This window comes from Mus caroli, chromosome 3 (genome assembly GCF_900094665.2).
Source record: "Mus caroli chromosome 3, CAROLI_EIJ_v1.1, whole genome shotgun sequence".
NCBI classification, from domain to species: Eukaryota; Metazoa; Chordata; class Mammalia; order Rodentia; family Muridae; genus Mus; species Mus caroli.
Window position 1 is genome coordinate 126,623,956 of NC_034572.1, and position 20,472 is coordinate 126,644,427.

The following is a 20,472-nucleotide window of genomic DNA, read 5'->3' on the forward strand; positions in this document are numbered from 1 at the left end:
TCTGGGCCTCCACATATACCAGTAGTACTCACAAACATGTGCCCCAACACATGTGAATACACACACACACACACGGTGAGGGGGGCAACAGATCCTCTGCTTCTAAAGGTTATATGTACTGAAAGAGGTGGGGTGGGATTATAATGATTGTTGTTAGTACAAGTGACTGGTAATAGTTTTATAATTGTGCGTACATACTAAGAAATTAAATCCTTGACCAAATGTGCAAATACAGTAAGAAACAAAAAAACAAAACATAATAAAAAAAACCAAAAAAGGCAAAAGACAAACTAAAAGTTATTCACAACATATAGGAAGAAAAAAGAATATTCAAAAAGGTGTTATAAAATAGCGAGGAGGTATGTAAATGATAATTTTTAAAAGCTAAGAGTAATAAAGAGATAAATATATAGACATTAAGAAATACGCCAGAAGATGTTTTTCAGGAGGAATGATACAGAAAAAAGACCTCTTAACCATTAATAGAAATAAAAACTAGGACTATTGAATTTTGATTGGCAGTTAACATTAAAAACAAATAGCCAAACGACGTAATTACACTGCTTTTGAGACAGCATCTTTCTATGTTACCCTGTCTAGCTTGGAACTCTCAGTAGATCAGGCTGATCTCGAACTCAGAGACCCACCCTCCTCTGACTCCCAACTGCTGGATTAAAGGCATGTGCCACCATGCTGGGCCCTAATGTGCTTTTCTAACAATTCTATTTCTGAGGATCTGTCCTAAGGAGGTAAACAGACAGAAAAACAAAAAAGATGTTTACATAGGGATCAGTAATAGCAGAACAGCATTTAGAAGAATTAGAAGTCATGAAAAGATTACAATAGGCTATTGAATGAAAATATATTTATAAGACTGCACATCTGAAATGAAGATGTATGTGTCTATTTGTCTGACTGTCACTGTCTATGTATGTGACTGTGACACTGTCTGTCTGTGTGACTGTGTCTGTGTGTGCCTGTGCCTGTGACTGCATCTGTGACTCTACCTGTATGTGTGTCTGTGCCTGTGTCTATGTGTGTGTGTGTGACTATATCTATGTCTGTGTCTCTGTATGTTCCTATGTTTGTGTGTATGTTTGTCTATGACAGTGTCTGTATGTCTGTGTCTACATGTGTCTGTCTGTGCCTGTAACTGTGTGTGTCTGTTTGTGACTGTGTCTGCTTTTGACTGTCTCTGTATGTATCTACGACTGTGACTGTGTCTGCATATGTATCTGTGACTATGATTATGTGTGTGTGTCTGTGACTCTCTGTGTGTCTGTGTGTGTGTGTATGTGAGACTGAGACTCTGTGTCTGTCTGTGACTGTGTCTATATGCCTATGTGTCTGTATGTCTGTGTGTATCTGTGTCTGTGACTGTGTCTGTGTGTGTGTGTCTATACGTCTGTGTTTGTGACTGTGTGTGTGTCTGTATGTCTGTGTGTCTGTGTCTTTATTTGTCTGTCTGTGACTGTCTGTATGTCAGTGTCTGTTTGTGTGGATAAATCCACTGGTATCTGGAAACTCTCCAACCAAGGTAGGTGGTTTTCTTTGAGTGCTTTCTTTCTCACTTCCTTTCCTTTTGTTGTTGAAGAGTTTAGATTGTACACAAGAGCCACTCACGACTCTGCAGCGGGTCTTCCTCTGTTTTCCACCCTCCCTTGACCCTCTCTTACTTCCCTCGCCAGCTCTGATGCGTTAGAAGTGCCTGTGATGATCACCCCATATGGAATGGAAGCACCACCACCCTCTACCCACACTTCAACTCCTTCCCCTGAGTTAGTTGCTGTGTTTAATGCCACCTAATATATTTCCATCACCATTGTTTGTTTGTTATTGTATGACCTTGTCATCTGCATTAAAGAGTACACCTCACAAGGTCCCAGAGCTGGAAATAGTACCAATGACCATGCATTTAATAAGTGATGAATTAATCAGTGAAACAACTGTGTACTCCTCTTCTAAGCTGAACATCCTACAAAATGATTCCCTGAAATATCCTTTAAGGGGGAAGAATTATTCATTTATAAACATGGGGTATTGTTTAGGTCCAACCCTGTTAAAGGAGAAATATTTTTACTAACATCCAGGTTAATTTTATGTTGAATTTTACTTACAAAGTAGTTGTAAGTTAAAGTGAGCTCTCGAGAGGTGAGGGTGGGTCTTACATCCATTTTCTCTTTTGAATTCATGATCATCGCTGAATTAAATAACTTGTTCCTAAGACTGCTGAAAACCCATTTCCCAAATTTGGGGGATTGAATCCCAAAAGTAAGAACATAAATATTTCATAATGGAGGAAACAAAACAAAACAAAACAAACAAACAAACAAAAAACCCCAAATTTGTGAATTTCTTTCCCACCGTGTTTGAAAATATTGTTTCCTCTTGTAAACAAGGAGACAGACCTTCTGCTCCTCCGTACCAGAATTATAACCCATTGAATTCTTCTCTGAATTTAGGACTAGGAACGCTGAGAAATACCCATCACCCCACTGATGTTTGGTGCTTGGACTTCAAAGTGTGGCTGTGTCTGTTTAGACTATGAGAGAAGATACTAGAAAAAGAAGAGCCATCTCAAGCTCGCGTTCACCTGTTTGCTTCGCAGTGGCTGAACCACTTCTCTAAGGCACAGCTCCAGATCCGTGAGGTAATCCCTCTCTGTCTGTATCAGCTCCCTGATGATCTTGGCCCGCTTGGCCATCATCCGTCCCACTTGTTGCTCATCCTCGGGGGTGGGAGTTTCCGCTGAGGAGCACTCAGCCTGTGGAGTCATCTTTTCTGTTAAACAACAACACAACATGATCGGGTGAGATGCTAAGCTGATGAGATGCTAGGCTGAGGTTTCTCTTTCCTTCAAAACGTAAAATGCAGGGTTGTTGTTAGCCACGCGAAAGGCTTAGGGATCTTAGCGGCAGCTCCTGGAAAATCGTGTATTAGTTCCCCACTAGATAGGGATCCTATAAAATCATGAACAAGAAGACAAGAGAGAACTGCTTGAGCAATGTCGTGAAACGGTATTTAAGGTCATGGCTCCCGACACATTCTGTTGCTAGAATATCTGTTTACAAAGCTGACCTTCATTTTGGAGATGGGACACATTAAAAACTCAACTTAGAACTTCTGAACATGTCTGCATTTGAAACCAAGGAAATTTTAATTAGGATGTGAAATATGTCCCAATTCTGTTGTCCGTTTTACTAAAAACAGTTATCCAGTAGGTAATACTCAGTGGTATGAAAATGGATAGCATACCATTGGGTTTTTTTTTTCTTCTTTTCATTCATAATCATGAATCATGAGGAGTGAGACAATGGGTGAATTAAATATATTTCAACTATAATTTCTCATGGGTTATCTTTGACATTGTGTAAGTCCTGTTATTGCTTAATTATTGAACCAACCTGATAGTTTCTTGAAAAAAGTCACACGATAAGGAGTTGAGACTTAATGGTAAGTCTCACATGGTACCAAGAGTTTGAATAGGATATTGAGGTAAAAAACTAATAACCATCAAGGAAAAACCTCTCACATCAACATGAATCTCTGAAAGCTTTGAACTAACTATTCACCTGTAAGTTCAGACCAGGACTTAGCATCATAGTAGCCATAGACATCAGGACTCTGTGTGTGTGTGTGTGTGTGTGTGTGTGTGTGTGTGTGTGTGTGTGTGTGTGTGTGCATGAGTGCATGCATCTGATTCAATATTGAAGCTTAACTTTCATGTTAGTTTCTGCAATTGAAGACATAATTTTATTTCCTTTAAGGTTAATACTATTCTTGTAACTGATATGTGAGAAATCTTCAATGTTAATAAGACAAACTTTGCAAAGGATCTTGGAAATTCTGTACAGAATTTTTTTTAAAAAAAATGCATATACACAAGTGGAAATAAAGAGCCCTTCACCTGGCCAGCCCTGGAAGCAAGGATAATGGACTCCTGGAGGAGGATTCAAGGAGTTCAATGGTCTGTTATAAGGAGGCTTGCCCAAGAATGTGAGGAGACACTTTAAAAAGGAACAAGCCCTCTCTTCCTGCCCAACCAACTCCAGAAATTTGGGGAAGTACATAGCCAAACATTTGTGTAGAAATTTGTAAAGGAAACTCTACCATCAAATTGTACTAGAACTGGCATCAATCCTTCCTTTATTAGGGAAGATTGTGACTTGACAACTGACATATAAAATCGAGGTTTTACACGTCACCCCATGTTAAAGAAATAACCTCAATGAGCTGTATCAGAAGATAGAACCTATATAAGGACAAAGAGTGAATGCTGGGGTGAGGTGGGGTTCTGCAACCTCCCTGCTTTTACCTGTGTTATGGGAAATTCAGGTATGCTTGTTAATCAAGATTTTAATAGACAGTAGAATAATCCTCTATTTTAGAGCCCCAAATTAAAAAGACAGATTACATGCTGTGCTATTACTCTTGGTTATATGCTATATGAAAGGAGGAATGTCTCTTCAGAAGGGGAAATACAGCATGGAGCAGACCATGCATACAGCTGTTGGAAACCTTTAAGGGTCGGTACTGTTGTGATTGTGTTGTGAGGCTAGGTTGACCTTGAATTCTCTATGTAGCTGAGGATGATCCGAAACACTTGGTCCTCGTGGTTCTGCCTCCTGTGTGCTGGAATGATAAGTATATGCCCCATACTCAATTTGTATACTTATGCAATGCTAGGGATCAAATCCAGAAGCTATAGATGGTAAACAGACATTCTAATGATAATAGCAGCAGCAGCAGCAACAGCAGCAGCAACAAAACAGGGAAGTAGACTCTAAATTACACATATATAACATATACAATATAAATTATATTATTATATTATACAGCGGTTATATATATAAAATATATGAATATGTGATATAGTTATATTACATATAACTAATATAATCATATGTAGTTATTATAATATATGTTGTATATTATATAATATATTATGCAATATATATAATATGATATATAGCATATTACATAAAACATACTATGTAATACATATGCTACACATTATTTAAAATACATCCATAGGGAAATGACTTGGTGGGGAATGTGAAACAGGGCAGAGGGAGACTGACAACGTGTAGGGAGTCTTTACTCTAGGGATATATGAAATATAGCACAGAAAATGATGTCGCTAGCAAAGACCTCACAAACCAGTCCAGATAGAGTCCCATTACTTAACATTATATTGAAAAATTATCAAGTACACCTTAGAAACATAATCTAAGGACCTAATAAGGACCTTTTCCTATCTTTGACAATGAAAAACCCCTAAAACATGTCCTCAGATTTCTTCCAGTTATAAATCCCAGTCTTACGATTCCAGGTCAACTTCAACTTTCTTCCCCACTTGTTCCAGTTGCTGCAGTTTAAAACACACCACAACAGATTCTTTTTTTTTTTTTTAATTTAGGGTTTTTTAATTGGATATTTTCTTTATTTACATTTAAAATGTTTTCCCCTTTCCAGGTCTCCCCTTCACAAACTCCCTATCCCATCCCCTCTCCCCCTGCCTCTATGAGGGTGCTCCCCCACCCATCCACTCCTGTCTGCCCACCCTGGCATTTCCCTACACTGGGACATCAGGCCCAAGGGACTCTCCTCCCAGTGATGCCAACAAAACCATCCGCCACGGGTCCCTCCATGTGTACTCTTTGGTTGATGGTCCAGTCCCCTGGAGCTCCTAGGGGTTTGGTCGATTTACACTGTTGTTTCTCCATGGGACTTATAACCCCCCTCAGTTCCTTCAGTTCCTTCTCCAACTCCCCTATTGGGGACTCCATGCTCAGTCCTATGGCTGGCTGCTAAGCATCCTCCTCTGTATTTGTCATGCTCTGGCAGAGTGTCTCAGGACACAGCCATATCAGGCTCCTGTCAGCAAGCACTTCCTGGCATCCATAGGGTTTTGATGACTCTATATGGGATGGTTACTATCCACTTATCAGTGAGTGTATACCATGTGTGTTCTTTTGTGACTGAGTTACCTCACTCAGGATGATAATTTCAAGTTCCATCCATTTGCCTGCGAATTTCATGAAGCCATTGTTTTTAATAGGTGAGTATTACTCCATTGTGTAAATGTATCACATTTTCTGTATCCATTCCTCTTTTGGAGGACATCTGGGTTATTTCCAGCTCCTGGCTATTATAAATATGGCTGATATGCACATAGTAGAACATGTGTCCTTATTACATGTTGTAGCCTCTTCTGGGTATATGCCCAGGAGTGGTATTGCTGAATCCTCCAGTAGTACTATGTCCAGTTTTCTGAGGAACCACCAAACTGATTTTCAGAGTGATTGTACCAGTTTGCAATTCCACCAGCAATGGAGGAGTGTTCCTCTTTCTCCACATCCTTGCCAGCATCTGCTGTCACCTGAGTTTTTGATCTTAGCCATTTTGACTGGTGTGAGGTGGAATCTCAGGGTTGTTTTAATTTGCATTTCTCTGATAACTAAGGATGTTGAACATTTCTTTAGGTGCTTCTTGGCCATTTGAGTTTCCTCAGTTGAGAATTCTCTGTTTAACTCTGTTCCCCATTTTTTTTTATTTTTATTTTTTGATACAGGGTTTCTCTATGTAGCCCTGGCTGTCCTGTAACTCACTCTGTAGACTTGGGTGGCCTCAAACTCAGAAATTCGCCTGCCTCTGCCTCCCAAGTGCTGGGATTAAAGGCGTGTGCCACCATACCCGGCCTCTGTTCCCCATTTTTAAATAGGGTTATTTGGTTCTCTGGAGTCTAACTTCTTGAGTTCTTTGTATATATTGGATATTAGCCCTCTATCAGATGTGGGATTAGTAAAGATCTTTCCCCTATCTGTTGGTTGCCACACAACAGATTCTTTTATTCAATTAAAAATGACTTAGTTTTTTTTTTCTTCTTGTGTTACTTAGCAACTTGGTCATAAATGTGAACCCTGGGGGCCCTTTGAGCTGTCATGGGATGTTGGTCAAGATATTCAGTTTCAAAAGTGTTTTTCAGGAGCAAAAACCTTTTCACAGAAGGTAAAGTTGAGCAACCTTCTAGATGTCTTTGTTTGTTCTTCTGACTCAAGTTTATTGCAGGAACAAAGATTCATCTTGCATCATTTTATGGTTAGCTCTTCAAACATCTTGATGTTTGCTTCCGTTCTTAAACTAACAAACTCTCCACAGTGTACCTACTGTGGACACCAAGTTTTCTTTTACAAGCTTTTTCTCGCCTTTAGACTTTGTGTGTATTCAAGTTTTCACCAAGTTTTTACATAGAAACATATTTGTAGCCCAGCACAGCCAACAGCTACCATCCCAGTCAGCAAGCAGCTACATAAATAGCATGCAGCTGAGAGTAAAAGAACCTTTAAGTTCTTATCACCCAAAGCACCCCTGGGTGTCAAAGGAGCAATGTGTGGAGGTTCTCTCTGCCATTCTCCAACTCTGACACCCACAAACAGTTTTCTTGGAGCGTGAGTGATGAATTTAAAGTATTTTTATCAAATTTAATTATTAGATTTTTGTCAGCCTTCAAAGCCAAGGATAAACGACAGCTGCCACCATGTTGTACAGAATATGGAATGCAGTGAGCAGCTTGTGTGGACATTCTTTAAAACAACACAAATGTTAAGCTTCCCCATAGGCAAGGAAGCCCTGGGATTCTTTATTCTATAGTGTTCATATCAGGCTCTCCTTTAAATCATTGGTGTTACTAGCCTTGAAAGCGAAAACGTACCCTGTTCTGTATTTTCCTTCCTATACAATATTCAGTACATGGCAGGAAATAGCCACACTTTAGTGTCCAGTATACTTTCCTTAGGTTATTTTGCCCAAATATGAGTTTGGGATGCATATAAAATAGACTGAGTTAAGCTGCAATGTTCTTCACATTATCCTTATTGCTTGAATTCTCCTTCTACACATCTTCAATTTGTGATAGGTTTCCTGGGATATGATCCATCCCGTATCCAGACACATCCAATTCAGCTTTCGGCCACCCAAGGCAGATGCTTGTCCCATTGTTTTATACTTGACAGCTAGACAAGAGGAATGCGTGTTGCTAACATGGACAGATCAGGTGATAACGAGAGAGGCAATAAATATGGAAGTCTCTGTGAGGACTGAGATGAGCTTTAGAATCCTGAGAACTTGCTGGGGCAGGGTACAGACATGAAGAAGACTCTGGTCTTTTATGGATACAAAGGATTTGAAAAGATGTTCAGTGGTAATGGATGTTGGGTGAGGAGAGACCGAAGCCTTCCTTCACTGGTAGCCAGGTTCTGCATAGAATTAGCTATGTATTTGTTGCTGCTAACATCACTACTGCTGCTGCTATTTGAGGGTAGATTTAAGACATTATTTTTTTCAAACCATAAAGTAATATATATTTGTAATAATAACTATTATCAAAGATAAGTACATAGAGTTCAGAGCCAGAAAAAAATGTGAATTCAAATGTTGCCTCTACTATTTCTTAGAGCTGTTTTCTTCAGCAAAGTCTAACATTTTATATGTAAAATTCATCGTCTATAAATTAAGGACAATGATACCCAACCTTATAAGGCATTTTGAGAGTTAAATGAGTTGGTGTTTATTAAACATTTGCAAAGTATAACATATATACAGCACATGCCAGGTAAATGGTTATTAATGAGTAGATGTGTTCTCTTTTGTAGTTGTAGTATGGTTTTCACTGTATTAATAGCTCTTTTATGGTTAGTGTATAATCTCTCCCAAAATATTAGACAGGCATATGATTATTATAGTTCATTTATTTTATTTTCAACATTAGTAGGCTCACTCATATTTTCTGCAACTACCCTTTGCACTTTTAAAGTGAACTTTATTTTTAAAACAGTTTTCTTTAGAAATAGTTTTAAATTATATTTATTGCTATTAGTGTGTGTGAAAGAGATGAAGAGGGGAGGGGAAAGAGAGAAGGGAGAGATGGGGGGCTCTTATGGAGATGAGAAGACAACTTTGTGGAATTGGTTCTCCTTTACATGAGTTCAGGGATGAAACTCAGGCTCTCACAATTGCATGGCAAGCCCTTTACCTGCTGAGCCATCTTGTGGGCCCCTTTCTAAGTTATACAGTATGCAATGGAAGCCTCAAGAATGTGCACAGTGTTGCACAATGGAAAATGGTATCATCTCCCCTGTTGCCAGTTCTATCCAATCTCTATTCTCATACATGTGTGTATACTCACGTGTGTGTGTGCGTGTGTATGTGTGTGCACATGTGTGCATGTGAACTAAAGTCTAACTAGATTAAAATACTCATATTGAACACTCATATCTAAGACTTCTTAAATCAAGGCCATAAAGAGGGTTCACACTAGGGGGAGGAGTAGAAATGAAACTGTCAAAAATGCTTCAAGAGAAGCCTATTAGCATCACTGGCCTCACCCAGCCTTGGCTCCCGGTGAACACAGAGCAAACTTCCTCTGATAAAACTCTGGCTGCTCCTCTATGAATTTTGGATCTGAGTTTGTTGAATGTCTAACAATTAATTATTAAGCTCTAAAACTGTCCTGGGAACTGGGATAGAGCTACTTAAAAACATCAAATAACAAATCTCATTTCTCTTGGCCCTTCACTTCAGGTGGAGGAGGAGCACGCATAGGTGCAGTATGTTACTTGAGATCCTAAGGGTAATAGTGGTACAGAGGGGTGGGGATGGAGATGAGGCAGTTAGACTGCTAGTAAGAGCTCAAATGGCAGAGAGGTTTTAAGCAAGAAGTGAAAGGGTGTCTAATGTTGTGCAAGAATTTGAAGGGCTGAAAACACAGGTAAAAAGTGTTTGTTAGTGGAGAAAACAGTTAGCAGAAAGCTTGGGGCCCAAATAGGCAAGCTTCATTTAGGACGGGGAGAGTCTATGGCCAGGAAGAAAGGGAGATAACAGAATTGCAGGAAAGGACGGTGTGGGAGAGACTGCAGTGGGCTTGAAAGAGCTTTAAACATGTTCGTACACGTTATCATAATATAAGGTAAAGACATTCATGTTTCAATGCTTTGAAGTAAAACATATACATTAAAACATTAAGGCCAACCATTCAAATACATGACATTTCAAAACCCATAAAGACAAACTGGAATGGAAGGGGAAACGAACAATCCAAAGGAATGGAAAAATCAAAACAAACAAACAAGCAAATAAAAATGGGCAGACAGGAACAGGTACAAAATAGAGATCCCAATCATGAGAAACCAATAGCCAGCAACCAGCCAAGTGTTTTAAAATCTGGAGTGAAACGCTATTTGCAGGAGATGCCAGTGGTGTTGCACACATGAACTATGTATGACTGTGCACACAAGACCTGCTCATCGTGTCCCACAAAGGATGAATGGGGAGGGGCTCAAGAAGTCCCACACATACCTGAGTCCCTGAGCAGCTGCTATATTTCCCAAAACACACTATCTCTCAGAGCCAACGATTGATTATAAATGAACTATAAACAAGATCAACACACTAGATTTAGGACTAAAACTTTGAGCTTTAATAAAATAAAAATAGAGAATCTTAAAAGTACTCAAGAAAAAAAAAACCTACAAAGAATTGACAATGATCCATAAGTGACCGATAGGAAAAGGGGACGTGCCTTCAGAGGTTAAGAGAAAAGAATTACAGCCTGAGAACTGTGCTTCGCAGGATTCTCTCGAGCAAGAAGTTCCAGTAAACATTCATTTTATTAACAAATATCCTCATTAAAGGAAATTTGGAAGGTTTGACCTCACAGAGCAAACGCTATCTTAGACAGGAAGTACTGAGATAAGAAAGGAATCAGAAAGGATGGAACATGAAGGGAGAAAGACCGTGAACAGGAGGAGAGAAATAAGAGGCACTTAAGTCAGGGTTACGACACTGTGGTGAAACACTATGAGGAAAGCAAGTTGGGGAGGAAAGGGTTTATTCGGCTTATGCTTCCACATCACAGTGCTCAGCCCTAAGTGGGACATCTAAAACACACCTTCTCTTCCCAGAGTTGAGGGGTCACTAGGAAGAGGGGGAGGGACGCGTGTAAGAGTCAGGGGTGGTGGATGATTACAACAAAAGAATATTTTCACGGCATAACAACATAGTTGCACAATCACAGTGGTTATGACAGCATGCACAAGACCTATGCAACCTCAAGCCAGACAATCCTAGCATGCAGTGGGGAGGTAGGCATGAAGTAAATCCCTATCTGAAGATCTCATGATCGCTGCTGGAGAGGGCAAGTTAGCAAAAGACCAGTCCAGTGTATGGCCATACACCAAAGAGTGGGTGGCAACACAAATTCGACCCAATGGCCTTAAAAAGAACTAGAACGCAATTTGATATGTGTGTAAGAGGAGAAGGATCTGGGAAGAAGTGAGGGAGAGGTGTAGCTATGTTCAAATATAATTATGCAATTCTCAAAGAAATAATAATTGCATACACCAGCAAGATATTGCTGAAAGGACCCTGATATAGCTGTCTCTTGTGAGGCTATGCCGGGGCCTGGCAAACACAGAACTGGATGCTCACAGTCAGCTATTAGATGGAACACAGGGCCCCCAGGAGCTAGAGAAAGCACCCAAGGAGCTAAAGGGGTCTGCAACCCTATAGGTGGAACAACAATATGAACTAACCAGTACCCCTGGAGCTCGTGTCTCTAGCTGCATATGTATCAGAAGATGGCCTAGTCGGCCATCATTGAGAAGAGAGGCCCCTTGGTCTTGCAAACTTTATATGCCTCAATACGGGGGGAATCCCAGGGCCAAGAAGTGAGAGTGGGTGGGTAGGGAGTGGGGTGGGGAGGAGGGTCTGGGGGACTTTTGGGATAGCATTTGAAATGTAAATGAAGAAAATACCTAATTAAAAAATAAATTATAAAAAAATAAAATAAAATATCAAGCAAAACACCAAAGAAGTTAACATTATTGTAACTTTGACTTACAAGTTCATATGCTGTTTTCTGCATAAGTTTAAATAAGTCAATTTTGAAAAAAATTTTAGTTTTGGAGTGTGCCATGTATAAGGACAAAATTTTGTCAAATCAGCTACTGGAAGGGGTGGGGACACAATTATGAGGAATCAGAATCAAGCTGGAGGCCTTGCACTTCAGAACTAACTGAAACTGTGGTGGAGAAACAGACATACAGATAATAAGATAGACTAGAAAGACAGAAATAAACCATCACCTTTGTGGTTAAAGACCTTTTATCTACATGGAACCCAAGATCATGCAAGAGTAGAGGACCATTCTTCGAGTAAATGGTACTGGACAAAGCAAAAGTGGCATCGAATCTTTACTTAATACTGTATGTAAAGCTTTTAGCCCCATGTCCTCTGAGTTAAACCTATAGCTGTGAAACTCTCAGAAGAAAATATAGTGTAAAATTTTCATGATGTATTTGGCAATAACTACTTATATATGATACCAAAGAGTCAGACAACAATTTGACAACTTTGTTAGTCAGACTTCATGAACAGTTTTGAAATTTGTGCAAAAAGAACATCAGGTCACTAAAAGCATTACCCATAAGGTGGGAGACAAAATTTACAAATTAATATCTAGACTATGTGAAGAACTTCTAAACCTCAACAACAACAAATTCTTAAAAGTGGGCAAAGCCTTGAACAGACATCTCTCCAAAAAGAGACGGCTAACGTGTGCCTGAAAAGATGCCCAACATTACTAATCATGAAAACAATGCAAATTAAGCAGAACAAGACAACATTCATTAGAATCCTGGGTTGCTAATAATGATAGAACACAGGGATTCCTTCAAAGATTTGGAGAGTCTACAACTCTTAAACTCCATTGGTGGAAATGCAATAATAATAATAATAGTAATAGTAATAGTAATAATAATAATAATGATACTCTGTGAAATGCAGTGTGGTAATTCCTCAAACAACCACCAATAGATTACCATATGTCCTGGTGATCCTGCTTGTGAATGCGCATCTACACTAAAGGAGAGCAAGAAATGCAACAGGTCTATATGCACAGGTTCAGAACACCATTGGTCACATTAGTACTCAGCAATGGATGAAGGAATAAGCAGAGTGTGGTAAACACATTAAACAGAACATTACTAAGCCTTCAAATGGCAGGAAACGTCGCATCCCTTACAACACGTGTGGCTAATGAGAAGACTACAGAAAGAGACACAAACTGGGCACAAAAGCTTGAATACATATGATGTCATTTAACTGAGGTCCCCGGAGCAGTCAAAAAACCTAGAGACAACCAGTGTAGTGGTACAGGATGTAGAAGCAGGACTTTGGGGTCATCTTTAGCTATACAGTGAGACCCTGTCCCACAAAATCAAACAAACAAAAATCACAGAGAAAAGAGGGTAATAGTTGTCAGGAGCAGTGATGCATTCTGTTTGCACTTTTTCAAAATATAAATATTTACTTTTTGTATATGTGTGTGTCCGTGTGTCTGTGGGTGTCTGTGGAGGACTGAAGAGAGCACTGGGTGTTCTGAAGCTGAAGCTACACACAGTTTTATGCCACTGGATATGAGTACTGGAAACCAAAGTGAGGTCCTCTGGAAGAGCAGCAAGGACTCTCAACCTTTGAGTCATTGGATCACTCTGTCCTGCTGGAGAGAGATACACTTCCCAAGCTGAAAATGATTCTGAAAGTGTGTGTATGTTGACATACACATTATTGATCTCTTGAACATTATTGAACCACACATTTAAAATGGTTATGATGTTCACTTTTATAGTCCTTGCCAGGATTATTTTTAATTGAGAGAAATACCACATAATATCATAAAATAGAAAAAATACCAAGACATCCAAGACTTTCTGGATATATTAAAAATTCTCCCCAATTTTAACATTAGAGTAATTGAAAGGGGAGAGGAGGGAAGAGGTTTTGATGTCAGATGCTGTGTTTCAAAATTCAGAATGATTCTGAGCTGAGTTTGGAGTAGAGCAATTTAAACATAATAGACCATATCTTTTAAAATAACGTCTTATAGGATTTCTAAACACCACATGGAGAGGGAGGCTTATAAAAGTGGGAATGTGAGGTATAAATGCAATAAGCCAAATATCTGAAAGCAGCTTTGTTCCAGATGACACCCCAGTGAAGAACGACCTTCATAGTTAATTACATTCTTGCATCTCGGCTCTTCTGATGCACTGCGTGTGCAGCACACTTGACTGACAGCCTTGAGCTAGGCTTCCTTCTATCGTACACCGTGTGCGCGCTGCGTCAAATTTCCTGGCCGCAAAAAAATGTTATTTCAAGGTAATGTGTATAATAAAAACATTCTCTTGCTGTCCCCAGCAGTGTTACTGGGGATGGTACTGTCAGAATGATAGCCACAGTGATTAATATTCACCTGCCAACTCCAAGATGTGCATTGTGGGTAGAGGAGTCATGCACACCATCTAGCGCTTACAAAATGTAAAGATGTGTATGGTTTCTGGGTGAAATTCAACACAAAACGTCAACCAGTTGCTAAGGGTTGGACTCAAGAGTGACGGTAATTTAACACTTCCAACAGTTGCTCCCCTCCCCCTTAGGTTACATTGCTTTCCTCCATCTCTTTCATTGAAGCTAAATATGGATAACATAAAAGCCCCTGTGCTGACTGTTTTGAAGTGTGAAGTTTGGCAGCATTAAATGCATCCCACTATGGTGCAATCATTACTGCTGTATGTGTCTAGAACACGTCCATCTTCCCAAAGCCAAACTCTCAATCCCCCACTCTCTCCTCTCCTCTGCCACACTGCATTTTTGTCTATCCAAATCTGACTGCTCTGGGTGCTTCATTTTAACAGAATCATGCGGCTTTTGTTCCTTGGTGCCTGGCTTATTTCACTGAGCGCAATGTCCTGAAGGCTCATCTAAGCTGTAGTATGTACTCTAAAGCCTTACTTTTTAAAGGCTTAGTAATATTCCATTGTGTGCACACATCATATTTTATTTATGAAAACAAGCTAAATTACTTGTAGTCTATTAAACGGCTACACACTTTTATTCCCACGCTACTTATCATAATATACTGTGCAAGCCTGTAATCCACACAGCCGTTTTCAAGCATTTGTTAAGGACCAATGTTGTAAATATTCATTATCTCTAATCTTCCTTACAACCTAAAAATGGGATATTATGCTAATTTTAGTGACGGAGGAACAGCATATAAATGTAAGTGCAATTTCTCCAACGATTCACAGATTACACAGAAGAACTGGGGTTCTAACCAGATGTGCTAGGCTGTGCAGCTGGCGCTCCTTCACCCCAACCCCTGACTGGCGAGGCTGCCAGCATAGTACACTGCTCATGTGCGATAGGATTTCTCTGGACAGAGATACGTACAGGTCAGCGTGGGCAGCCCCTCAATGGCATATGACACTGACCAAGTAAGTCATGTGGCGTCACTAAATTGTTTCATCTCCAGAAGAGAAATAAGAAGATCTGGCAGCAGCAATAATAATGAGGTGTCATATTTAAGTATTTGTGAGGTCAGGGAGCTGGTGGGGCTGGGAGGAACAGGCCTGTAGCAAGAGGCATATCCAAACCCAAGAAACCTTATCCTGCGATCAGCACGAGTAGGATTGATACTCGACGTCCGGGGCCTGCATGCTTTGGCACACAGTAGCCCTGTGCCCTAGACCCTTGCCTTACTAGAGGTGGCTCACCACAGAGTTGGTAGCCAGGTTAAATGTCCTTTCCCCTTATAAGGTCATGCTCAGCAGTACCTGGAACTCCCCCTTATGCAAATGAGGCATCCCCAGTAACCTGGCCATGCCAAAGGTGTATACTCAGCCCAATAGACCCTACTCATCCCTCCAAAGGTTTAAATAGCCTTTATCCCCCTTTCTCCCACCCCCACCCCCTCAAAACTGAACCAGTTCTCCAAAACGATTCCTGGGTCTATGTGTTCTTTACCTTCGAACTCACAGAAAACAAAGATCCTGACTACACCCACCCATCCCAGATAAGACTCCTTCCCTCCAGCCCAGCTGGGTGCACAACTGGCCTGGCTACCCAAGGTGTGAGACCACAGTAGTAGCTCTGCCTTACAGGGCGGACACGCTTACTCCTTCCCTTTTAACAGTAAGGAGTGGAAACGGAGGTTAAATAGTTTACCGAAGTTCTTGATGCTTTAAGTAGAGTGACCAGGATTCCAACCTGAGCCTTTTCAGCTGGGCTTAAATCCTTCGTGTTAGCCACTAATCACTGCCTGGGACTTGTGGGAGGTGAGATAAAGCATGGAAATCACATTGTCCATTTCGGACACATAGTCAACCTTCCAAAAAGAGCCATTTGTTCTTTGTATTGTCAAGAATTACTTGCCATTGGTTCTGAGAGGCCTAAATGGTCCTTCCCCCTACCTCCACCTGGGAAATGTCCCAGGGACAAGAGATGCCAATTATACATCCATCATGTCTTTGACCTGACAGCTGGAAAAAGCAGAACCAGCAAGGACTACTACAAAGCCAGTTCAAGAGCAGGCCTCATGTGCACATTACCACTCAGACAGAATTCAAATGAGATGGAGATTTGCCTTGACTTCTCATCTGCTGTAGCATTGCAGTGATTGACTTCTGAAACCTCAATTATCTCCCATTTATCTCAAGGCACAATCACGGTGTGAAGAAGTTTCGAGAATCCACCGAAAGCCCTGCTTCTCAAGAAAGTGTAACAAGGAAGATGAGGGACACAGCTGCCCCTCCTGGGTCTCATCTACTGTTACTTTTAGACTTCGGGATGGTTATTGATTAATGATTGCCAATAAATAATCGTGAACTTTTATTTTCATAAGTAAAGAAGAGTTATAACTAGTAAGTTTATATTTTGACCTTAAAGTTTTGCTCAATGCCTTATGTGATAACATCTCATCTTGCTGTCACCTGTGATCCCCTGGTACCAGGTAGGTTCATATATACCTCTCAACAGTTACTTATCAAGCACTGTGTACAGTCGCTTGATTGCAGAACAGAAGGGTAATATATCAAAAGTACCTAGCCCTGAGCTCATCTATAATTTTATCATAACCACAAATATAATTAAATAAAATCCTAAGTATCAGAAATTGAAGTTAATAATTTTATGTTTCCTAGTTAGGGGAGTTAAAGAAACTTTGTATCTTGCTCAATATCAATTTGAAATTATCTATTAGGCTTGAATAGATTCTGTTATATATAATGAATAATGCAACCACCCTTCCTGTCAGGAAATGGGTCATCTAGAGGTAATGGTGGGTTATTAAAGTCACAGGTAAGTCAGCATTTTCCTTTTGCTCCCTAAAACATTCAGGGATGCTAAGACACTTCCCTTAAGCATTAATTTGTACATTTTCCACAAATTGGTTGTGTACAGCAACAAACCTGCCCGTATTGGCTGCATTTTTATTGTAATTGCATTAATTTAACTAAACACACACAAATTGGCAGAACACGAGTGTGAGAGAACATGTGTGTTTCTCTGAAAACTGACTCGCTGCTTGGAAACTATTTTATAAAGTCAAGTTGCCAAGCCGTTCCCATTACACTAGAATTTGGATGAGACAAATAAAAAGGATTAAGAAGAAAATGATTCTAGAATGATCCTAGAAACCAATCACTTTGAAATTTAAAAATACCAGCCAATATTGAAAAAAAAATAGTATAGAGATTCTAATTACCATTCACAGTGACCTGGGCAAAAAGCCTAGTACAACCTAGAGGCCAGGGTCTTCAGTGGCAGCAGGGAAGAAGACACACCATTGGCTAAAGGAGCAGTATATATAGGGAGCTTGATTGCAAAGCTAGATGGGAAAAGAGCTTTGTGTGAGGGAAGCATAGAGTTATCAGGCATACGATGGCACTAAGGTTACAGAGATTGTCATGGGACAGATCCTGAGAGCATCCTTAAGGATCCTCAAACTTCTAAGAACAATGAGTGCTAGCTCTTTTTTTGTTTGTTTGTTTGTTTGTTTCTCTGACAAAATACTCAAGGAAAACAACTTAAAGCAGAATTAACTTATGGCTATCTTTCTATCTCAGCTTATAATTAGCTGACTCCTGGTTTCTGGTTTGTAGGGAGGCTGAGCACAGCAGCAATAGAGCAGAGAAAGGCAGGGATGCTCACCTCAGAGCAGCCAGGAAGCAGAGAGAGAGGGACTAGGAAGAGCTAGGACACTCTTCGGAAGTGCACACACCCGGTGAGTCACCTATCAGCAAACAGACACACCTCACCTCCTGTTAATAATGGCATCAGAATATGAATCAATCAACAGATTAATTCCACAGTGAAGTCAGAACCTTCAGGACCCAGCAACCTGTCAGTGACTGGTTCCACCAGATGGAGGCCAAGTCTTCAGCACTGTCCCTTTTTGATAGACACTTCCTATCCAAACCATAACAATAGGAGATCATTGGAGAAAACAGTGATGTGATTAGGTTCTTTGAGCAAGACCACTTTGGCTGTGTAGGACCACATTTGGGAGGGGAAGTGATGATTGAGCCTTAAGGCAAGAGAGCAAAGCAGCTGCCCAGCTGCCAAAGGGGAGAAGGAAGGCAGTCTTCTTAGTCTACTTGCTGGACAATGAAGAGAACTGGACAAATCAAGAGGAACTTAGAAAAAACTTAGCACGGACTGTCAATCAACGCAGGGTAAAGAAAATGTGAAGCCAAAGCTTAGACTTCTGGGTTAGTCAACTAGGTAGTGGGCCCATAAAACCCAATAATGAAAACATAGACAAATAATGAGGGAGGGGTAAGGCAGCAGTTGTACCTAGTTCTATGTTTTATTTAGAGAGGCCAGGCTGGAGAGATGGCTCAGTGGCTAAGAGTATTTGTTGCTCCAACAGAGGAACAAGGTTTGGTCCCCAGCATATCAGGTAGCTGAGAAACACCTTCAGCTCCTGATGCAGAGACTCCGGTGCTGTCTTCTCGCCACCTTGTACACTAGACACACATGTGGTGCACATGTATGCAGACACTCACCTCTACACATAAAACAAAAATAGATACTATTTTATGAAAAGAGAGAAAAAGAGTAAGTCAAATAAGCAACAGAGCCAGAAATGGGTCAGACATTATCTTCTCCATCTCCATCAGCATCAGTCCAGTTTTTCCTTCCTTATAGAACAGACAACCACGCATTATCGAATCTGGAGTTTTATTCCTCCAAGATCCTTGCCACCTACCCAGATATAATTAGAAATATTTTTCTTTCTTTTTTAAAGTATAGGTTGTATTTTATAACTTTCCCTGTGCTTGCCCCCCCCCCAAAAAAAACTCAAAAAACAAAACCACAACAAACCAACCCCACTTGGCTTAGGATTGCATGGAACCCTGTGGACATAGATCTCACACGGTGCAATCTTTTATCAGCTAATGGAAATTTTGACCCACACAAAGATGAATAGGGTGAGCTTTCTGTGAAATAGGTTGAAAATAATTGCATGTCAGGCAGGGTTTGGAGGGAAGCCGGTGAGGTGCTCACTGAAAATATGGAGGAGCTGAGCCTCTGCTGCTCCAAATTTGAAAGCTCAAGTACTGGGTCAGGGAAATTCTTTATCTCCACTCACGAGGCTTCTGAATTATTTCCTCTGGCTGCTAATTGCTGCAGAAGGTAGCAATGTGGGTTTCTAAAAGAAATCAGCAGCATTTACCGGGCTTGAAAAATACTCAAGCAGCATTGGTTTGAATTCAGAAGCTCCAACAGTGAGCAGCATAGCACAGCCAGGACAATTAAGGAGCTAAATGGGCAGGCACTTTCTAGAAATGACTTTATTTAAAGTCCTTGATGAATGAAAAAGGAAGCTCTCTGTCTTGAATAGAAGGAGAGCTCAGGTTGATGAATCTTGCCTGTATTCAGTTTTCCTCTTATAAACATCCTATTGTTAAGAGAACGGACTTTTGGCTAAATGAGACACTGATTTTTTTTTTTTTTATCCACACATTCATTTATTCAGCAAGTGCCCATTGTGCCAGTGAGCAGCTCTTAACTTGACAATTTTACACCTCATCTCAGACAACATTTGGGAGCATTTAGTGTCCTTTTTGGATGTCATAGCTGAGAGGTTTGAAGAACTTCTAGCAGCAACTGCATAGAAGATGAGAATTCTGCAAATGCCCTGTGTACAGGACACCTCATCCTGCAACAGAGAATGGTCTAGCCCCAAAAGTTAGCAGTGGCACCATCGAGAACTTTGTCCTGATTATAGCAGCACAGCACGGTAACACAAAGGGCAAACCCTGGTCTTCTGAAACATCTTTTAGTTATGAAAGAGAAACAGTAAGACCACTGCAGGGGAGAAAAATGGCATGCAAGATAGTGAGTGAGGAAGCACTATGGGGAGAGTAAACAGCTGCCGGTCACAGCTGCCTCTGCAGAGAGGGCTCATGGAAGAGCCACTTAGAAGCTGCGTTGCGAGAAGAAACTTCCAGAGAACCAGGTCAAGGTTTCAGTAATGGCCAAAAGGACTAATACCAACTTTACTTTTCTTCTTCTTTTTTCTTTCTTTGTTTCTTTGTTCTTCCTCCCTCCCTCCCTCCCTCCCTCCCT

General features: G+C 40.5%; 1 protein-coding gene across 1 annotated transcript in view; it reads right to left on the bottom strand.

Annotated features, from left to right (window-relative positions):
- Arhgef38 (Rho guanine nucleotide exchange factor 38) overlaps window positions 1-20,472 on the bottom strand; it is a 115,688-nt gene that overhangs the window by 85,975 nt on the left and 9,241 nt on the right. Inside the window, exon 2 of the mRNA XM_021159127.2 lies at window positions 2,594-2,781. Within this exon, the coding sequence (XP_021014786.1) occupies window positions 2,594-2,781 (188 nt within the window). The remainder of the gene's footprint in view (window positions 1-2,593; window positions 2,782-20,472) is intronic.